Below are 20,313 nucleotides of genomic sequence, written 5' to 3' on the forward strand. Positions count from 1 at the left end.
AATGACAGCCAGAGAATTGCTCAAAACAGATATAAACAATATATCTGAACAAGAATTTAGAATAACAGTCATAAGACTAATAGTTAGCTGGGCTTGAAGAAAGCATAGAGGACAGCTTAGAATCTATTGCTGCAGAGATCAAAGACCTAATAGTCATGATGAATTAAGAAATGCTGTAAATGAGATGCAAATAAACTAGATGCAGTAACAACAGGGATGGAAGAAGCAGAGGAAAGAATAGGTGAAAGAGAAGATAAAATTCTAGATAATGATGAAGCTGAAAAAAAGAGGGAAAGGAAATTACTAGACCATGAAGGGAGAATTAGAGCTCTAAGTGATTCAATGAAACAAAATAATATCCTCATCATAGGAGTTCCAGAAAAAGAGAGAGAGAAAGGGGCAGAAGTTTATCTGAACAAATTACAACTGAGAAATTCCCTAATCTGGGAAAGGAAACAGGCATCTAAGTCCAAGAGGCACAGAGAACTTCCTTCAAAATCAACAAAAACATGTCAAACCATGACATAGCAGAGTGAAACTAACAAAATACAAAGAGAATTCTGAAAGCAGCTAGGGACAAACAGGTCTTAACCTACAAGGTAGACACATAAGGGTAGTAGCAGAGATGTCCACTGAAACTTGGCAGGCCAGAAGGGAGTGGCAGGAAATATTCAATGTGCTGAAGAGGAGAAATATGCAGCCAAGAATCCTTTATCCAGCAAAGCTGTCATTCAGAATAGGAGAGATAAAGCCTTTCCCAGACAAACAAAAACTGAAGGAGTTCATGACCACTGAACCAGCCCTGCAGGAAATCCTAAGGGGGACTCTGTGAGTGGAAAGCAGCAAAAACTACAAAGGACCAGAGACATCACCATATGCACAAAACCTATAGATAACACAATGACACTAAATTCATGATAACACAATGACACTAAATTCATATCTTTCAATAATCACTTGAATGTAGATGGAATAAATAAATGACCCAGTCTAAAGACACAGGGTTTCAGAATGGATTAAAAAAACAAAAACAAAAACAAAAAATAAGATTCATCTATATGCTGCCTACAAGACTACAAGAGACTTATTTTACACCTGAGGACACCTGCAGATTGAAAGTGAGGGGATGGAGAACCATCTATCATGCTATTGGATGGTGAAAGAAAGCCAGAGTAGCCATACTTATGTCAAACAAACTACATTTTATGACAAAGACTATAAAAAGAGATGAAGAAGGGCATTATATCATAATTAAGGGATCTATCCATCAAGAAGAGCTAACGATTGTAAACGTTCATACCCACAATGCGAGAGCAACCAAATATATAAATCAATTAATCACAAACATAAATAAGTATATAGATAATAATATCATTATTATAAGGGACTTTAATATTTCACTTACAACAATGGACAGATCATCTAGGCAGAAAATCAATAAGGAAACAACAGCTCTGAATGATACATTGGACCAGATGGACTTAACAGATACATTCAGAATTCTATAACCAAAACAGAATACACATTCTTCTTGAATGCACATGGAACATTCTCCAAAAGAGATCACATACTGGGTCACAAAACAGCCCTCAACAAATAAAAAAAGGACTGAGATCATACCATGCATATTTTCAGATCACAACGCTATGAAACTTGAAATAAACCACAAGAAAAAATTTGGAAAGCTCCCATATATAGGGAGGTTAAAGAACATCCTACTAAAGAATAAATGGGTCAACCAGGAAATTAAAGAAGAAATTTAAAAATATATGGAAGCAAATGAAAATGAAAACACGACAGTCTAAATCCTTTGGGATGCAACAAAGGCAGTCCTAAGAGGAAAATATATTGCAATTCAGGCCTATCTCAAGAAGCAAGAAAGGTCCCAAATACATAACCTAACCTCAAATCTAAAGAAACTAGAAAGCCAACAGCAAAGAAAGCCCAAAGCCAGCAGAAGAAGAGAAATAATAAAGATTAGAGCAGAAATAAACAATATAGAATCAAAAAAAAAAACCAAAAAAAACAAAAAAACAAACCAGGAGAACAGATCAATGAATCTAAGAGCTGGTATTCTGAAAGAATAAACAAAATTGATAAGCCCCTCGCCAGACTTCTCAAAAAGGAGACAGAGGACCAAAACAGATAAAATCATGAATGAAAGAGAAGAGATCACAACGAACACCACAGAAATACAATTATTACAGAATACTACGAAAAATTATATGCCAACAAACTGGACAATCTGGAAGAAATGGACAAATTCCTAGACACCCATACCCTACCAAAACTCAAAAGGGAATAGTAAATTTGAACAGATGCATAACCAGTGAAGAAATTGAATTGCTTATCAAAAATCTCCCAACAAATAAGAGTCCTGGGCCAGATGGCTTCCCAGGGGAATTCTACCAGAAATTTAAAGCAGAGTTAATACATATTCTTCTCAAGCTTTTCCAAAAAATAGAAATGGAAGGAAAGCTTCCAGACACGTTCTATGAAGCCAGCATTACCTTGATTCCCAAACCAGACAAAGACCCCACTAAAAAACAGAATTACAGGCCAATATCCCTGACAAACATAGATGCAAAAATTCTCAACAAGATACTAGCAAATCAAATTCAACACTGTATTAAAAGAATTATTCACCACAATCAAGTGGGATTCATTCCTGGGCTGTGGGGCTCGTTCAGTATTCACATATCAATCCACATGATACATCACATTAATACAAGAAAGGACAAGAACCACATGATCCTGTCAATATATGTAGAAAAAGCATTTGACAAAATACAGCATCCTTCCTTAACAAAAACCCCCAAGAAAGTCAGGATAGAAGGAACATACCTTAACATCATAAAAGCCATATATGAAAGGCCCATAGCTAATATCATCCTCAGTGGGGAAAAACTGAGAGCTACCCCCTTAGATCAAGAACATGACAGGGATGTCCACTCTCACCACTGCTGTTTAACAGTGTTGGAAGTCCCACCTCAGCAATCAGACAGTAAAATGAAATAAAAGGCATCCAAATTGGCAAAGAAGTCAAACTTTTACTCTTCGCAGATGACATGATACTCTACATGGAAAACCCAAGACTCCACCAAAAAAACTGTTAGAACTAATACATGAATTCAGCAAAGTCACAGGATATAAAATCAACATACAGAAATCAATTGTATTTCTATACACCAAGAATGAAACAACAGAAAAAGATATCAAGGAATCGATCCCTTTTACAGTTGCACCAAGAACCATAAAATACCTAGGAATAAACCTAATCAAAGAGGTAAAAGATCTGTAAAAGATCCACATATGTTTTCACTCATATGTGGAATTTGAGAAACTTAACAGAAGACCATAGGGGAAGGGAAGGAAAAGTAAGACACAAACAGAGAGGGAGGCAAACTATAAGAGACTTTTAAATACAGAGAACTAAGGATTGATGGGGGTGGGGGGTGGGGGTTTGGGGGACTGGGAAAATGGGTTTTGGGCATTGAGGAGGGCACTTGTCGGGATGAGCACTGGGTGCTGTACGTAAGTGATGAATCATGGGAATCTACTCCTGAAGCCAAGACTACACTATATGTTAGCTAATTTGACAAAAAAAAAAAAAAAAAAAAATTTGCCTGCCCTTATAGGTATAGATTCCTACGCTACAATATTTATTAGTGCCCTACCACAACAGAGAAAAAACAAAACAAGGTTTCTCTATAATTGTAGAAGATAATAGTAATGATGATTGTTAAATGAGTTTGTTGTATTATTTAAGAATGTTTAATCTGCTATAGAGAAAACCAGAAAAACAAGGAAGATAGATGAAACTAGGCAAAGATAGTAAACAAGTAACTTTTGAAACACAGGCAATGCTTACCTGATGTATTAGAAGTTAAGACAGCTTTCTGTAAACAGTAGGCCAAAAATAGAAAAAAAAAACAAAACCAGAACACATTGTTTTGAATATAGGTAAAAAAGATGGAACAAAGTGAGATTGTTATGTATAGACAGCAAAGAACAGTGCGAAAGGATCAAGCAAAACTTTATTGTGAATTTATTTATTTACTTATTTATTTATTTATTGAGAGAGCGTGCACACACTCGCAAGCAGGCGAGGAGGCAGAGGAAGGGGGGGGAGGGAGAGGGAGACAGGGGGAGAGACAGAGAGAGAGAGAGAGAGAGAGAGAGAGAGAGAGAAGCAGGATCCATGCTCAGAGTGCCGAGGCCAATGCAGGGTTTGATCACACAACTCTGGGATCATAATCTGAGACGAAATCCAGAGTCAGATGCTTAAACTGACTGAGCCACCTAGGCGCCCCAGATCAAGCCAACTTTAAATGTTCACAAAGCATGGATTAGGTCACAAATGTAGACTGAGAGCTTTGCTCAATCAGTCATTGGTGATCCCCATTCTAGCCTAATGTGTCGTCTGCCAGAGACATGCAGAAAAACAGTTCTGTGGGTAAGAACAAGTTATAGCTACGTTCAGATGTAAATATCTCAAGTGTCTTCAATAAAGCAAACAAATTTTGGATCTGAACACCTTCCATCTGTCAATTCCCCTTGCTCACCCTCAACTCAGGTCCTGGTAACCACACCGTCACCAGAGAAAGTTGATGGAGCATAGAGACAGACTGGGTATGCTAATAACAGTTAATACAGGATTTGAGCTGTGTGGTTCTCGCATTTTGCTTGAATCTTATCCTGAGGGGCTTAACGTACCCATCTTCTACCTGTACTTCTCGTTATATGTTTGTAATTAATTCAATAAAATGTGTGATTCAAACATCTGTATTTGGTCACTGAACCTATCCATTACCGCTGGGATAGTCAGCCTGGCAGTATACTTGGAAGCCAACACTGTTTTAGGGTAATTTCCTACTGTAACAAGAATTCATATTTGCAGAGTGCTCTATGGTTCACAAAGCGCTTTACAGTCACAAAGGGCTTTTATATCCATTACCACCATGTATCTTTTAATCTCTTAAGTAAGAAACCTCTCTTCAATTGATTTAAGTGTTGAACTTGAGAAAGTCACTTAACTCTTCCAAGACCAAAGACTCTACTGTAAAATAAAGAAATTGATCTACATCAATATAGATAGACCAAAGAAAAGACACAAATGTGTGCAAGTAGTACTGTTTTGAAAAATGTACTTTTAAATTCAGGAAAGGAAAATCTACAACTGCAGTAAGCTTTTTATCTTATCACTTCCTATTATTAAGGAGTTTCACTCTTTTGGCTAAAATTTCAGAAACAAAATGTCTAGCTTGAGCAACAATACTTGTAACAATGGGACTTGGAGTAAGTTTGGTCACTGAGTGAGATCCGTTTTGAAATTGATTTGACTTTCCTTAACAGCAAAATAAGGATTGTCTCACACTGCTTCTTATACTCACATTGTTTAAAAAGAAAACAATATTTCTATCATGAACAAAACATCTTTAGCACAAAAGTGCTTTACTTTAGTATTGGACTGCTGCTCATGAAATTAAAAAATGCTCACTGTTGGGGTGCCTGGGTGTGGCTCAGTCAGTTAAGTGTCTGACACTTCATTTTGGCTCAGGTCATGATCTTGTGGTTCATGAGATCAAGGCTCTGAGCTAACACTGCAGAGCCTGCTTCAGATTCTCTCTCTCCCTCTTTCTCTGCCCCTCCCCTCCTTGTGTGCATGCATGCGCACTCGCATACTCTCTTTCTCTCTCTCTCCCTCCCTCTCACAATATAAATGAATAAACATTAAAAAAAAAAAAAAAAGAACGCTCACTGTTAAAATTTCTGAAGTAGACAATAAAGTTACTCCTCTCTGGAATTCCATCTCCAGTTACTGCCATATATTAGTTTTAATCCACTTCTTTCAAAAAAATCTTAACCAATTCTTTCCTTCAACAGCAGGCTTAACAGATTTAATTCAATTTAAAAAGTTACAAATGTTGGGGCGCCTGGGTGGCGCAGTCGGTTAAGCGTCCGACTTCAGCCAGGTCACGATCTCGCGGTCCGTGAGTTCGAGCCCCGCGTCGGGCTCTGGGCTGATGGCTCAGAGCCTGGAGCCTGTTTCCGATTCTGTGTCTCCCTCTCTCTCTGACCCTCCCCCGTTCATGCTCTGTCTCTCTCTGTCCCAAAAATAAATAAACATTGAAAAAAAAAAAAATTAAAAAAAAAAAAAAAAGTTACAAATGTTAACAATTATTGAGCATTTAGGAGATCATGTTAAACACCTAACAGGTGTTCATTTACTTAATCCTTAAAAAATCCTTATAAAGTAGGCCACTATTTTACCATCCTCATTTTACAGATTGGCCACAAAATGTTAACAAAAATTTGTTCTAGGGACACCTGGGTGGCTTAGTTGGTTGCGTGTCTGACTCTTGATTTGAGCTGGGGCTATGATCCCAGGGTCATGGGATCAAGCATGCCACTGAGCGTGCAGCCTATTTTAGATTCTTTCTCTCTCTCCCTCTGATTCTCTCTCCCGCTCGTGCTTTCTCTCTCTCTAAAAAAAAATAATATTTAATTTAAACAAAAGAAAAGAAAAGAACTTGCTCTAGTAAATTAGAAGAACCAGGATGCTCACCCAGGCAGTCAGGTCCCAAAGTGCTGGCTCTTAACTCAGTGCTCCACACTGTCTCTCATACAGTCTCATTTCATATGTAAATGGAGACTTAAGAGATATGAAGCTATTTGTCCAAGGTCATGCGACTACAGAGTGGCAGAACTGGATTTCAATTCAGTTTTCAAATCTGTTGCAGGAGCTATATAATCTGATCCATTCAGACCACTAACCACTGGATGCTTCTCTCTTACTCTGCCCACTGACCCTCACAACTACCTACCAAGAAATAAATTCTGACAAATAAATCCCTACAACAGAATCAAAAGGCAGACTGGGAGTAAACCAAAATCGGCTTGTTTGACTCTCTCTGAAACCACATTAAGATAGGTACTACTTTTCAGTAAGATCATGGCACAGCTCAAAGCTAACAAGTCACTTGTAGCCTATATACCTGAGAATAGTCCACATCGATCTGGTTATCTCTAAAGTGTAATGCTTCTGCCAAATCTAAAGCTCCATGTTTCTAGACACAAGCCTACATAATTCATAATGTCACATTTCATTTTGGGTCAAAGAAGAGAGATATGATAAAAGATGATGAAGATGAATTACTAACAGAAATAATAATCATTTAAAGTATCAGGGTGCCTAGGTGGCTCAGTCGATTACGTGTCTGACTCCTGATTTTGGCTCAGGTCATGATATCACGGTTCATGAGATGGAGTCCCACATCAGGCTCTGCCCTGTTAGTGCAGAGCCTGCTTGGGATTCTCTCTCTCTCTCTCTCTCTCTCGCTCTCGCTCTCGCTCTCTCTCTCTCTCTTTCTCCCCCTTCCCCACCCACAGGTGCACACCCACTCTCTCTCAAATAAACTTTAAAAAATCAAGTACCAAGGAATAAATGTTATTAAAAGAAAATATGAAAAAATTAAATCTCCAAGGAAAGTTAGTAATCAGTTCAAACATTTATTGAATTCCTACTACATGTAACTCTCACTCGGCACCAGAAACAAAGTATAGTAAGACACAGTTCTGCCTTCCAGGTACTCACAATCTAGGGGACTTACTGAGTAGTCAGCAACACACTATAGTAGCATCTCCATATTCTCTTAGAACTCTAACCAGCTGGACAAATACTGTTGTCGGGGAATTAACAAATGGTAGAATTCAACCGCCAAAAATAAAATCATCTGAATTTTATCTTTTCAAAAGGAGCATACTAATACCAGCCCAAAATGGACCAATCTGATGTCCAACTTCTTTAAATCTCCGCTCAGATTTCACGATGCTCTTATTCACTTAAAAGGAAAAGCTAACATTTTCTTGCTCTTGACTCATTTCCTTTCGATGCTTGTGTTACTGATCTAGTTCCTCTGCCTTGATATTTAGTTCCTCTTTTTACTAGTTACTGCCTTCACAATCTACTCCCCTCCAGCTATTTCTGCATGGTCAGCCTTCTATCCTTTGGTGTCAGCATAATGACCAGATTTAAGTCCCATTCTGATGGTTCCTTCCCTAGATGATATCAACATACATTCCACATTTACCTGCCTGAAACACACGGAATACTGCTGGCAAGCACTGATTGTTCTATACCTAATACTTTATTTTGTCTCTCCATTAACAAAAAAGCAAACACCTTGGGCCGTCTCATATACTGCTCGAGGAAGTGAGTGAAGGATGAGGAGAATGATTATATAATGAAGATAAAAAAGATAAAGCATTTACTGTGTGTCTGATACTGTTCTAAGTAGTTTACCTTATCTAATCATCATTACAACATACCAGTTTACAAATAAAGAAACAGAAGCACTTACAGTGGCTAAATAATTTGATTAAGATCACACAGCTGGTTAAGTTCCCAGAGCAGTCCACTGAAGCTCCTTTAACCCATCACATAGCTAAACCATAAAATAACAATCCACTTCAGGTAAAAAGGAAAGAAGGAAGTTAAAGGAGTGGCAGATATTACAAAAAAGAGGAAGAGGAGGGGAGAATATAAAAGAAATCAAAGGAGAAAAGCCAGACATGGAGAACTTCATTCCCTATCAGTCCATAAATCTTTACTTCACTTCAAAAGTCATCCCAAGACTATTCCAAGGACTCTGGGGACCAAGTTAGAGGGAAATTTGCATATCAATGGACTCCTAGTCCTTCAGGGTTCCACTTCTACTCCATCTAGACTATTCCAGAAAAATCTAATCAACCAGTTCCTTACTAAAGAGGGTAACAGTGAGAAATCTCATAGGGATTTGAGTTGCTATGCTTCAAAAGTTGGGATATAGAAACCAGTCTGGCTCTCCCAAATTCCACAATGATCCTCAACACTTCCACAAGTACCACAGTATACAGAAACATGGCTGAGCACCACATCAAGCTTCGGTCAGCAACAATTCTGGCCCTTCTGTTTCTAGAGTGACCTAATGTCATTAAGCAAATCACTTGCACCTAGAAATTTAAAATAATAAATCTTTAGCATAGCACCTAGAGTATAGATGTGTAGACACACATATGTACATACACACACAGTTAGTTGTTTTTCTGGCTTCAAAGAAATGAGAAACGGGAAATATATACACTTCCCAGTGCAGAGGACAGTAAAACAACCTAGAAAGAAATACTAAGGTTTTGAAGAGCAATCTTCTTTTCTAAAAACTTTCTATCTACCATCAAAGATCAGATCATTCTGCTTCCCTTCTCATTAATATTAATCTGAGGTTGAAATTTCCTATAAGCATCTTATATAATTTTTAAAAATATCAAGGGGTGCCTGGGTGGCTCAGTCGGTTAAGTAAGTGTCCGACTTTGACTCAGGTCATGAACTCACGGTTCGTAAGTTCGAGCCCTGTGTCGGGCTCTGTGCTGACAGCTCAAAGCCTGGAGGCTGCTTCAGATTGTGTGTCCATCTCTCTCTGTCCTCCCTCGCTCACATTCTCTCTCAAAAATAAACAAACATTTAAAAAAATGCTTTTTAATATTGGGGCACCAGGGTGGCTCGGTTGGTTAAGCATCTGACTTTGGCTCAGGTCATGATTTCATGGTCCTTGAGTTCAAGCCCCGCATCAGGCTCAGTGCTGACAGCTCGGGGCCTGGAGCCTGCTTCAGATACCGTGTCTCTGTCTCTCTCTGCCCCTCCCGACTCAGGCTCTGTCTCTCAAAAATAAATAAACATTAAAAAAAGTGATGTTATCAGGGGCGCCTGGGTGGCTCTGTCGGCTAAGCATCTGACTCTTGATTTTGGCTCAGGTCGATCTCACAGTTTGTGAGTTTCAGCCCCATGCTGGGCTCTGCACTCACACTGTAGAGCCTGCTTGGGATTCTCTCACCCTATCTCAAAAATAAATAAATAAACATTTCATTTTAAAAAATTAAAAAATAATTTAAAAATTAAAAAAATATTGTTATCAAAGTCATTAGAGCTATGCTAATTACCAAGAAAAACAGTAAGATTCTATACAAATACACAACATGTAGATTCATGTGTGCAAGAGCACTCTTGAAAATGCACACAGTCTCAAGAGCAACATTTATCAAGTACTTACTGTATGTGAGATTTTGTTAGATATTAAGCAATAAAAACATGAGTAAAGCCCTCCACTTCCAAGTAAAAACCATGTGTACGTGCCTGTATGGTCATAGGTAAACGTCTTACCATTTAGGACTTCTTAAAAGCTCTTCTTTAAGGGATGTTTTTAAACATGAATAAATCTTACTGTACTTACTGCTAAAATGTCTGCTTCTACAGGTAGTAGGTTTAAGAATGCAAAGAGCTGGACAGTCAAAATGGTATAGACTTGTGTGGCTGACAGCATGAGCATCCCGATGGAGAGCAGCATCTTGCTGTAAAATCACCTGGAAGATAAGCAAATAAGTAACGATGAGCTCTGGTACTTGGTCCCTGAAAACAAATCACTTAATATGTTAATTCCTGATGTCCAAAAAAATCTTACAAGTGTGTTAACATTAACATTAAACATATTTCAAAAGCATAAGAATTTAGACAGATTTGGACATTTAAGTACACACCCAAAGTTAGTCAATAACCACATAACTCATGGTAACTAAGTTCTGTGTTTTAACCACTAAACAAATATCCTTCCATGGTTCTCAGTATGTAGTACGGCTTGTCTACTAATTCAGTTAGGAAGGGAACTAGATTTCAATGAATATAATGACTAAAAAATACCAAAAAATCCCTTTGCTTTACAATTTTTACAATTTTATTTTTTTAATGTCTATTAAAAAAATGTGCAGGAGAGGAACAGAGAAAGAAGGAGAGAGAGAGAATCCCAAGCAGGCTCCACCCTGTAAGCACAGAGCCCAACATGGGACCCAAACCCAGGAACCATGAGACTATGACTGGAGCCAAAACCAAGAGTCAGACACTCAACTGACTGAGCCACCCAGGCACACCTACAATTTTAAAGAATTTTTATAATTCTTTAAATATAACTAATAATTTCACGTCCAAATTAACTTTTTATTCATTCTTGCATATTGCACCCACTTTAGAGTATATAAGAGAAAAACCAGCCATATGTTATAAATATGCTTTGCTCTGTCCCTCCTAACGATGTATGTCCTTTTTCCCTCTACATCCTAATGGCAATAGTGCATCTACCTTTTCCAACTTCACCCAATTTTCTATGAGTCCTTAGCTATCTTGCAGCAAAAAGATACCATTAAAGGACTGAACAATAACCAAGTAGTAAGATTAAAATTCTCTTGGTAGGCCTCAACGGTCAGTATAACATATTTTTTTAAAGGTGAGAACAAAGTTTGCAAAGACAAGGGCCTTTATTTTTATTTTATTTGGGACAGAGAGAGAGAAAGAGAGAGGCAGAGAGACAGAATCTTAAGCAGGCTCCGCACTCAGCACGGAGCCTCATGAGGGACTCAATCCCCTGACCCTGAGATCATGACCTGAGCCGAAACCAAGAATCAGATGCTCAACTGACTGAGCACCCCAGAGACAAGGGCCTTAATAATGAACTATTTCAGTAAATGCCACTAACTCAAGTAATACTAATTTTGATGATTACTGTTGATAAGGCTCTATATCAACAATGTGACTCTTTGACACACACTGAAAGAGAAATGCCTCTGAACAATTTTTGAACTACCTTCTTACAAAACCATTAAGATCAAAGAAGAAATGAAGTTGGAAACATGTCAAATGTATAGATCTGTTCCACAGAGACAAAGTGGATTAGGGATTGCCTGGGGGGCTGCAGGTAGGAGCCAAGGGAACTTGGTGGGCAGCTAGGAATGGGGAATGACTGCCCATGGGTATGGGGTTTCTTTTAGGGGTGAAGAAAATTTTCTAAAATTAGATTATGGTGATTGTTACACAACTCCATAAATATACTAAAAATCACTGTGCTGTTCACTTTATTTTGTGTGTGCTGTTCACTTTAAATGGGTAAATCTTATGGTATGTTAATTATATGTCAATAAAGCTTTTTTAAAAATGTATAGATTTGGGGGTGCTGGGGTGGCTCAGTCGGTTGAGCATCCGACTCTTGATTTTGACTCAGTTCGTGATCCCAGGCTCATGGGATCGGGCCCCAAGTTGGGCTTTGTCCCTATGCTCCTCTCCCCTGCTTGTGTGTTTTCTCTCTCTCTCTCTCTCTCTGTCTCTCTCGCTCTCTCTCAAAAAAAAAAAAAAAAAAAAAAAAAAGGATAGATTTGTTGCTATTAGTTTCTTAGGAAATACATGTTATAATATACCTTTGTGCAGAAAAGAGTTAACATAGCAGGCCTGAGGCTGCTATCATTAGAAAGACCTGCTTGCAGAATCGGCCCTTCTTATTTCAGGAAGGTTCCCATCATTCCCTGATAAGAATGTCTCATTGTGTCTGAGCTCTGCAAATAATGTGGTTATGCTGAAAACACATTTTCTTTCTGATAATCTGAAATTTTGAATGCTAGGTAGAGGGTACTTACAAGCACAGTCCCCAATAGAAACCCTGAGCACTGAATCACTGAACAGTGCCCAATATAAACCCTGGGTACTGAGCATTTCACATGTGTTGTCATAACTTAGTGCTGAGGAATTAAGTATATCCTGCGTGACTCCATCGATAAAGGACTCTTAAAAGCTTATATCTAGTTTTCTCTGGACTTTACCCTACGAAAAATATCTTTAAACATTTGGAAACTAAACAACACAATTCTAAATAATCCATGAACTAAAGAAAAAGTCTCAAGAAAAATGTAAAAAAATGCATTGAACTGAATGAAAATGAAAATACAACATATTAAAGTTCGTGGGACACAGCTGAAGCAGTGCTGAGAGAAAATTTATAGCATTGAATGCATACATTCGTAAAAGAGGAAAGGATTCATTTTGATAATCTAAGCTTCCATCTCAAGAACTTCAGAGAAGAACAAAATATACTCAAAAGAAGCAAAAAGAAATAAATAATAAAGATAAATCCACACTGTAAAGGCGAACTGAAAGTAACACCGATATTCAAGTTGATGTTCAAAAGGTTAACCCTATGCCTAACACAGGTACTCAAGGACTTCAAACCAATGCTCAAGGCACAATAGCCACCGGACTGTTCCTTCTTTTACTCTGGATATGAGACAGCAGGGACAGAGGGGAGGGGGAACATGTACGTGTGTATTTAACAACAGGCAGTGGGTTTGGTTACACTTCTTTTTGCTTTTATTATGTTTTGAAAAATAACACGTTCTGGAGTTTTTATTGTCTCTCTTTACAAAACTAGTCCTTATTGACTGTTGAAAATGTGCAAAAAATTTAAATCACTCATAATCACCGAATTAAGGAATAACTAGCATCCATATTTTGGTGTGTAAACTTCCATTCTTTTAGTGATATGTACATTCAAATATATATTTAGCAAAACTGGGAATATACTATATGTGCACATTGTTTTGTTAACTGTAATCTTTTCACTTCATATATTGTGAATATTTTCCTAATTCGTTAACTGTACTTGAAAAAATTAAAAATTTCAAACCCTGTACCATAGCATCCCCTGCAGAACCAAGCAGCTAGCAGTCCAGGAAACCCTCTGGGGCTTCCACACTTTTCAAACATTTTTTCCAAGATCAAATGACTATTTAAAAAGCAGCCACACTGTATACAAATCAACATTCTCTCCCATTACTCCGTGCATCTGGGACTATAGAAATGTCACTGTTGGGGGGCCTGGGTGGCTCAGTTGGTTAAGCATCCAACTTCGGCTCAGGTCATGATCTCACGGCTCGTGAGTTTAAGCCCGGCATCAGGCTCTGTGCTGACAGTTCAGAGCCTGGAGCCTGCTTCATGTTCTGTGTCTCCCTCTCTCTTTGCCCCTCTCCTGCTCATGCTGTCTCTCTCTGTCTCTCAAAAATAAAAAATAAACATTAAAAAAAAAAGTCCCTTAAAAAAAAAAAGAAAGAAAGAAATGTCACTGTCCCTGCCCCACATCTTCAAATTAACATTCTCAGGTCACAACAATAAGTCTTCCTACAGGGGACCATCCGGAAAAAACAAGCTATTTCCTCAGCTCATATTTCTGTCTTTTTGTAGCATTACCAGCACTCTATCCAAGACGTATATATTGGGGAGTAGGAAGGGGACCCACCAGCTGGCGCACAGTTGTTGACAGCCACAAGATTAAAGACAAGCACAGAGGGATAGGTCAATATACTGGCAAAAAAATCCTGTGACAGCTTGGGAATAACTCTTCATTTCACTCCTGGTGGAAACTGCACTGTCCAATGCATAGGTATTGATGAGGTAGGCCAGTGAGTTACAGAGTAACAAATAAGTGATATCACCTAGGAGACAAGGAAGAAGACCTGCAAAAGTCCTAGGATGCCCTCTTTGCAATAGATGGTTACTATGGAGTCACAAAGTCCATAGTACTTGGATTTTCTGCCAATGAATTGTTCCATAGATCCCAGACTAATCGTGTGGAAGGTGTGACGAGGGTAGCAGCAGAATGAGCCACCATCTTTCGAGTCGTCTCCTTGATAAATTGGCCGAAGGAGGGTGTGACTTCTTTCTGTACATTTACAGGGCCTAAATAGTCAACCTTGTCACACTCCTGGTAACGCTGTAAAATTTTACCATGGACCACAGTTCCAAGGACTCCTGAATAGTCTTGGAGTTAAGCCTGTGAAAAACCTACACTTCCATGGATCTTTGCAATGTGCTGAGCATAACAAAACAGACCAGGAAGCTGACTTACTTGCCAACCAAAAATATTTCATCCTACTATTGGAGGAAGAGGTTCATATCCTACATGAGCAACTGGGACAAGATGGTGAGGCCAGAGCCCAGGAGCACCTGACTGGCCCCCATCCGCCATCATGGTACCTGAGGACATTTTTTTTTTAATTATATTTTCATACACTGGGTTTCCTGAGGACATTTCATACACTGGGTTTCCTGAGGGTAACTGAGGGCATTTTTTTTTAATTGTATTTCATACACTGGGTTTCCACACATGACTTTGTTTATACAAAATGAAAACTACTGGTTTAAAACAATATATAATGACCACATGACATTCCATGTGAATGCACTATAATGGATTTAATGGAATGCACTCTAATGGATCAAACAGAATCTCTACTGTTAGAAAATTTTTTGACTATTATAAACTCTACAATAAATACTCTTGTAGTTAAACTCCATAGGCACACTCTTATTTTTTTTAGATTAAAGTCACAGAAGTGAGTAGTAGTATTATAAGAATACTACTTGTGGTAAGAAATAGGAGATCCAGTATTTGATAGACGTAGGTTTATGTTGCAGCACTGACACATACGAACAGTGTGATTTTGAGACAAAATGATTAAGGTGCTTTATCTGTAAAAGGAGAATTATTTAGGACTTAAAAGGGCAACTCTGTGGAATAAATACAAAAATGCATATAAGGACTTAACAGCAGTGGAATACAGGAGGAAGAGAGTTTTTGGGTGGTGCTGCCAATAGAGAAAACAGGAAATACCAAAGGAGAACTACAGTTAGTGGAGGTGAGCACAATTGGGGCTGTTTTTTTTTTTTTTTTCATTGTTTGTGAAATATTCTGGTGGGCATGTAAACAGAATGCAATATATAGAAGTCAGGTGCTCTACCCAAGGCACAGAGAGATGTAGTATCATCAACAAATATGTGATAGCTAAAGTGATTTTAACGCAAAAGTGAAAATCAAGAAGAGGGCTAAAGAAAACTCTAAAGAGTATATAAATTTAAGGGTCAAGAGAAAGGGAAAACAAAGAAAGAGACTGATTTCACAAAAGTTAAGAAAGAAAAGAATTTTGAAGTGAATGTGGGAGGAAGGAAGGCAATCAACAGAAGTAAATGTTGAAGAAGTGGCAAACAGTCTAAAATTTTCAGAGTCTGTCCAACTAAACATTTTTATTTCCCCATAGTCCAACAGGTCCCCTTGCTCTGATCAACTCACAATTTCAAAAAATGCACTCTGCTGTTACCAGCTCTATATCTTGTGATATATATATCATCTATAACAATCATGTGTTAGCCAGAAATTAAAATACAATCATCTACCTTCAAAGGAAAATTCAGGAGAAAATGATGAATCCTATGATATTATATGCAAATTTTTGTTTAAATATATGCAGTTTCTGTGAAAAAAAGATCCATAGTTATTAACACACATTTTCAAAAAAAAAAAAATCACACACACACAAAAATAATCACAAAAATCTCCAAGAAATCTTCTGGAGAGAAAGGTTAATAAGTTTAAATCCTTCAATACTATCTTGTAGCACCTAAACTACTGGGTTAAGTCAAATTGTATTACTAGACAACATTACTTACTGTAAAAATGACTTCCTAACTGATGAAAAGAATGAAAAGTGGAAAGACTGTTAATTATAAAAGCTTGTCACAAAAACAAAAACGTTCCCCAAGGGGTAATCTCTCTTGAAATCAAGTATGACCCTTAAAGAAACCTGGAAGCTACTCACGGACTGTTACGAAAAGGGGTTCCTTTCCTATAGGAGACTCTCCTATGCTGCTCTGATAGCCACCCACATACGCTTGTCTGTCACAATTCAGTATACTCTTGGTTGAGTATAAAAGCTGTACCTGAATGAACATAAGGCTTCTCAGTTAAGATATATCTTATGCTGATAAGCCATGTTCCCAGCCTGTATCCTTCCACAAAGCTAGTGAAACCTGATGTCAGGTTACACCCATGTAGAGTGTTATTATCAACCAGAACCCCTGACTCATCATGCAGAGTGGGTGTTATACCTTTCTTCCCCATTACAATTCTCATCAGTCTCCGATCTTCGAATTTATTCAATTACTGCAGCCTCTATAACAGAATTCAATAAAGTATTATTTGTTGTGACTCTTATCACTCTCAAATAGAATGCATTCTATTGAGGACATTCTTTTTTCATGATTTTATTTAAATTCTAGTCCATTAACATACAGGATATTAGTTTCAGGAGTAGAATTCAGTGATTCATCACTTACATATAACACCCAGTGCTCATCATAACAAATGCCCTCCTTAATACCCATCATCCATTTAAGCCCATCGTCCACCCACCTCCCTCCATCAACCCTCAGTTGTTCTCTATATTTAAGGATCTCTTATGGTTTGTTTCCCTCTCTCTTCCCCACTCCCATATGTTCATCTGTTTTGTTTCTTAAATTCTATATATGAGTGAAATCATATGGCATTTGTTTTTCTCAGACTTTTTTTGCTTAGCATAATATACTGTAGCTCCATCTACATTGCTGCCAATGGCAAGACTTCATTTCTTTTTGATGGCTGAGTAATATTCCATTGTGTATGTGTATATATATATATATATATATACCACATCTTTTTTTTTTTAATTTTTTTTTCAACGTTTATTTATTTTTGGGACAGAGAGAGACAGAGCATGAATGGAGGAGGGGCAGAGAGAGAGGGAGACACAGAATCGGAAACAGGCTCCAGGCTCTGAGCCATCAGCCCAGAGCCTGACGTGGGGCTCGAACTCACGGACCGCGAGATCGTGACCTGGCTGAAGTCGGACGCTTAACCGACTGCGCCACCCAGGCGCCCCATACCACATCTTCTTTATCCATTCATCAGTCGATGGACATTTGGGTTCTCTCCATAGTTTGGCTATTGTTGATAATGCTGCTATAAACATTAGGGTGCATGTACCCTCTTTGAATCTGTATTTTTATATGCTTGGGTAAATGTCTAGTTCTATTTTTAACTTTTTGAGGAACCTCCATACTGTTCTCCAGAGTGTCTGCACCAGTTTGCATTCGCACCAACAGTTGCAAGAGGTTCCCCTTTCTCCAAAGAGGATGTTTCTTTAGAACGTTTTTGAAAAAGCACACAGAAAAGCCTTCTAATAAAATTGAAGCCACCAATTCAGCCCCTCTGGCCAACCTAATGGTCTAAATTTTAGCAAGCACCTTTAACCTGACTGATTAACTAAACCTTTCTTTGTGGTTTTACAGATCATGCATTGTTTGCTAATAAGACTCAGAACCAAACCCTGTTGTACAACCTCCCCCCTCCCCCGCCACACCTCAGTACACAACCTCTGAGCACTGCAATGATAACATCTGAAAGCTGACACCACTGAGTCTGCACATAATTAAGAATTGCTACAGACCACTATGCTCCCCTTTTACTGATTAACTGCCCTAATGTTCCTTTAAAACTCTTTGGGCCTGGCACAAACCTTGGAGTTTGTTTTTGGACAAGAATCTACCCTCTCCCCAGGTGGCGTTCCTCCTAAATAAAGCTCATATTCCTTTCCTTTTTTCTTTTTCTTTTTTTTGGGCCAAGTTTTAACTTAAATTCCAGCTAATTAATATACACATTACTAATTAACATAAACATTAGTTTCAGGTGTAGAATTTAATGATTCGCCACTTATATACGATACTTGGTGTTCATCACAATCATACTACTTTCCAAACAAAAACAATCTCTTGAGTACTGGCCTTCCAAGCAATGAGCAGCTGAACTTGGGTTTTTTGGTAACAAAATCTTGCTAGTTACAAATATCTACCTCTTTTCCTCCATCCCACCTTCTCTCTCTCTCTTCACTCTCTTTCTCTTTCCGTCTTTCTCCATAATTAACAAAAATAGGAGTACTCACTCTAAGTATTCACTCTAAGTATTCCTAAAATCAGAAGTCTACATTTCTTCAAAGGAAGTATTTAGTAGAGAAAATGCAAAAAAAATCCTTGAAAACTACCAAGCAGGTTTCTTAGAGGTATAGCCATCCTCACAATCTCTGATCATATCGAACTGTGCCTACTACTTGACAGAACTTCACCCATTATTAACAGACATTTTACCTGAAATTAGCTTCCTGACTGTCTAAAGTTTTCCAACTGGCAAATTCTCATTCTACTTTCTGTTCAGTTTATGTCGCCTAAAATGTATTCTTGTCAAAACTATTTTAACCCAATTCTAACAAGACTTCAGAGCTAACTTCAAGCTTACAGGAAATACATAGAACAGAAAAAAAAAAAAAAAAAAGCTCTAAGACAAGGTGGGTGTTATCTGAGAGCACTGCACCAATTCCTGTAAAATTAAATGGAATAAACAAAATAGTGTAGTGAGATGAAATGGGAAAACAGCATGAAATATGAAACATTAAATCCAAAAGCAAAAGTTTCGAGCAAACCAATGATAAAAATACAGTTAAGGAACAAGAGGGGCAATGTGAATGTGCTCTAGATATTAGATACATTTTTTTTTTTTTTAAGTAACTGTTCATTTTCTTGAGTATGATTGGAGTATTGTGGTCAAATGAGAAAGTCCTTATTTTTGGAGATGCATAGTGAAATACTTAGGAACGAAATGTCATGATACCTGTAATTTACTTTAAAATACACAAGTCAAAAAAATTAAACCAGAAGACTAGTGAATGTTAAATCTAGGTGAAGATTATATTGAGATTCATTATACTATTTCTCTGTTTATTATACAAATTGTCAAACACAGAAAAGTTTTTTTAATGTACCGAATAAATCATTTTAACTCTTCAAGGATCTTCTTAGAAGGCCTTCAGCCTTATTTTTAAATGTTGATATAATATACATAAAATTGTTTAAAATGGTAAATTTTGTTCAGTGTTAAGTTCAGGAACGGTAACTACATTTACACTGTTGTATAACCAACATCACCATTCATTTCCAGAACTTTTCATCTCCCCAAACTGAAACTCTGTAACCATTAAACATGAATTTCCCATTCCCCACTCCTGCTATCCCCAGCAACAATTTTACATTCTGCCTCTATAAATTTGACTATCCCACATACCTGATATAAGCAAAATCACTTTTTGTCCATTTTTATCTGGCTTATTTCACTTAGCATAATGTCGTCAAGATTTATCCATGTTGTAGCATATGTCAGAATTTCCTTTTTAAAGGCTAAATAATATCCCATTATATGTATATGCCACATTTTGTGTATCCATTCATCTACTGATGACACTTTGGTTGTTTCCATCTTTTGGCTATTGTGAATAAAGCTGCTACGAACTGGGTGTACAAAAAACTGAGTCCCTGCTTTCACTCATTTGGGGTATATGCCCAGAAGTGGAATTGCTGAGTCATTATGGTAATTCTGTTTAATTTTTTGAGGAACTGCTGTATCGTTTTCCACATCAGCTGCACCATTTTACATTCCTACTTGCAATGCACAGGGTTCCAATTTCTTTGCATCCTCACCAACATTTACTATTTTGTCTGCTTGACAATAGTCATCCTACTGGGTGTAAAGTGATATCTCATTTGGTTTT

The 20,313-nt window shown here is 37.7% G+C and overlaps 1 protein-coding gene and 1 pseudogene across 4 annotated transcripts in view; both read right to left on the bottom strand.

Annotated features, from left to right (window-relative positions):
- The window catches only part of RNF13 (ring finger protein 13), a 165,891-nt gene that overhangs the window by 128,087 nt on the left and 17,491 nt on the right, over nucleotides 1-20,313 (bottom strand). For 3 of the 4 annotated variants that reach the window (XM_043595143.1, XM_043595140.1, XM_043595141.1), the window contains exon 2: nucleotides 10,269-10,398. In XM_043595143.1, coding sequence (XP_043451078.1) covers nucleotides 10,269-10,382 — 114 coding nt within the window. In that variant the 5' untranslated portion in view covers nucleotides 10,383-10,398. Of the gene's footprint in view, nucleotides 1-10,268; nucleotides 10,399-16,078; nucleotides 16,156-20,313 lie in introns of those variants that run through there. The other variant, XM_043595142.1, reaches the window with a different exon arrangement.
- Nucleotides 12,238-14,850, bottom strand: LOC122491862 (annotated as a pseudogene).

Source organism: Prionailurus bengalensis, chromosome C2, assembly GCF_016509475.1.
Source record: "Prionailurus bengalensis isolate Pbe53 chromosome C2, Fcat_Pben_1.1_paternal_pri, whole genome shotgun sequence".
Classification (NCBI taxonomy): Eukaryota; Metazoa; Chordata; class Mammalia; order Carnivora; family Felidae; genus Prionailurus; species Prionailurus bengalensis.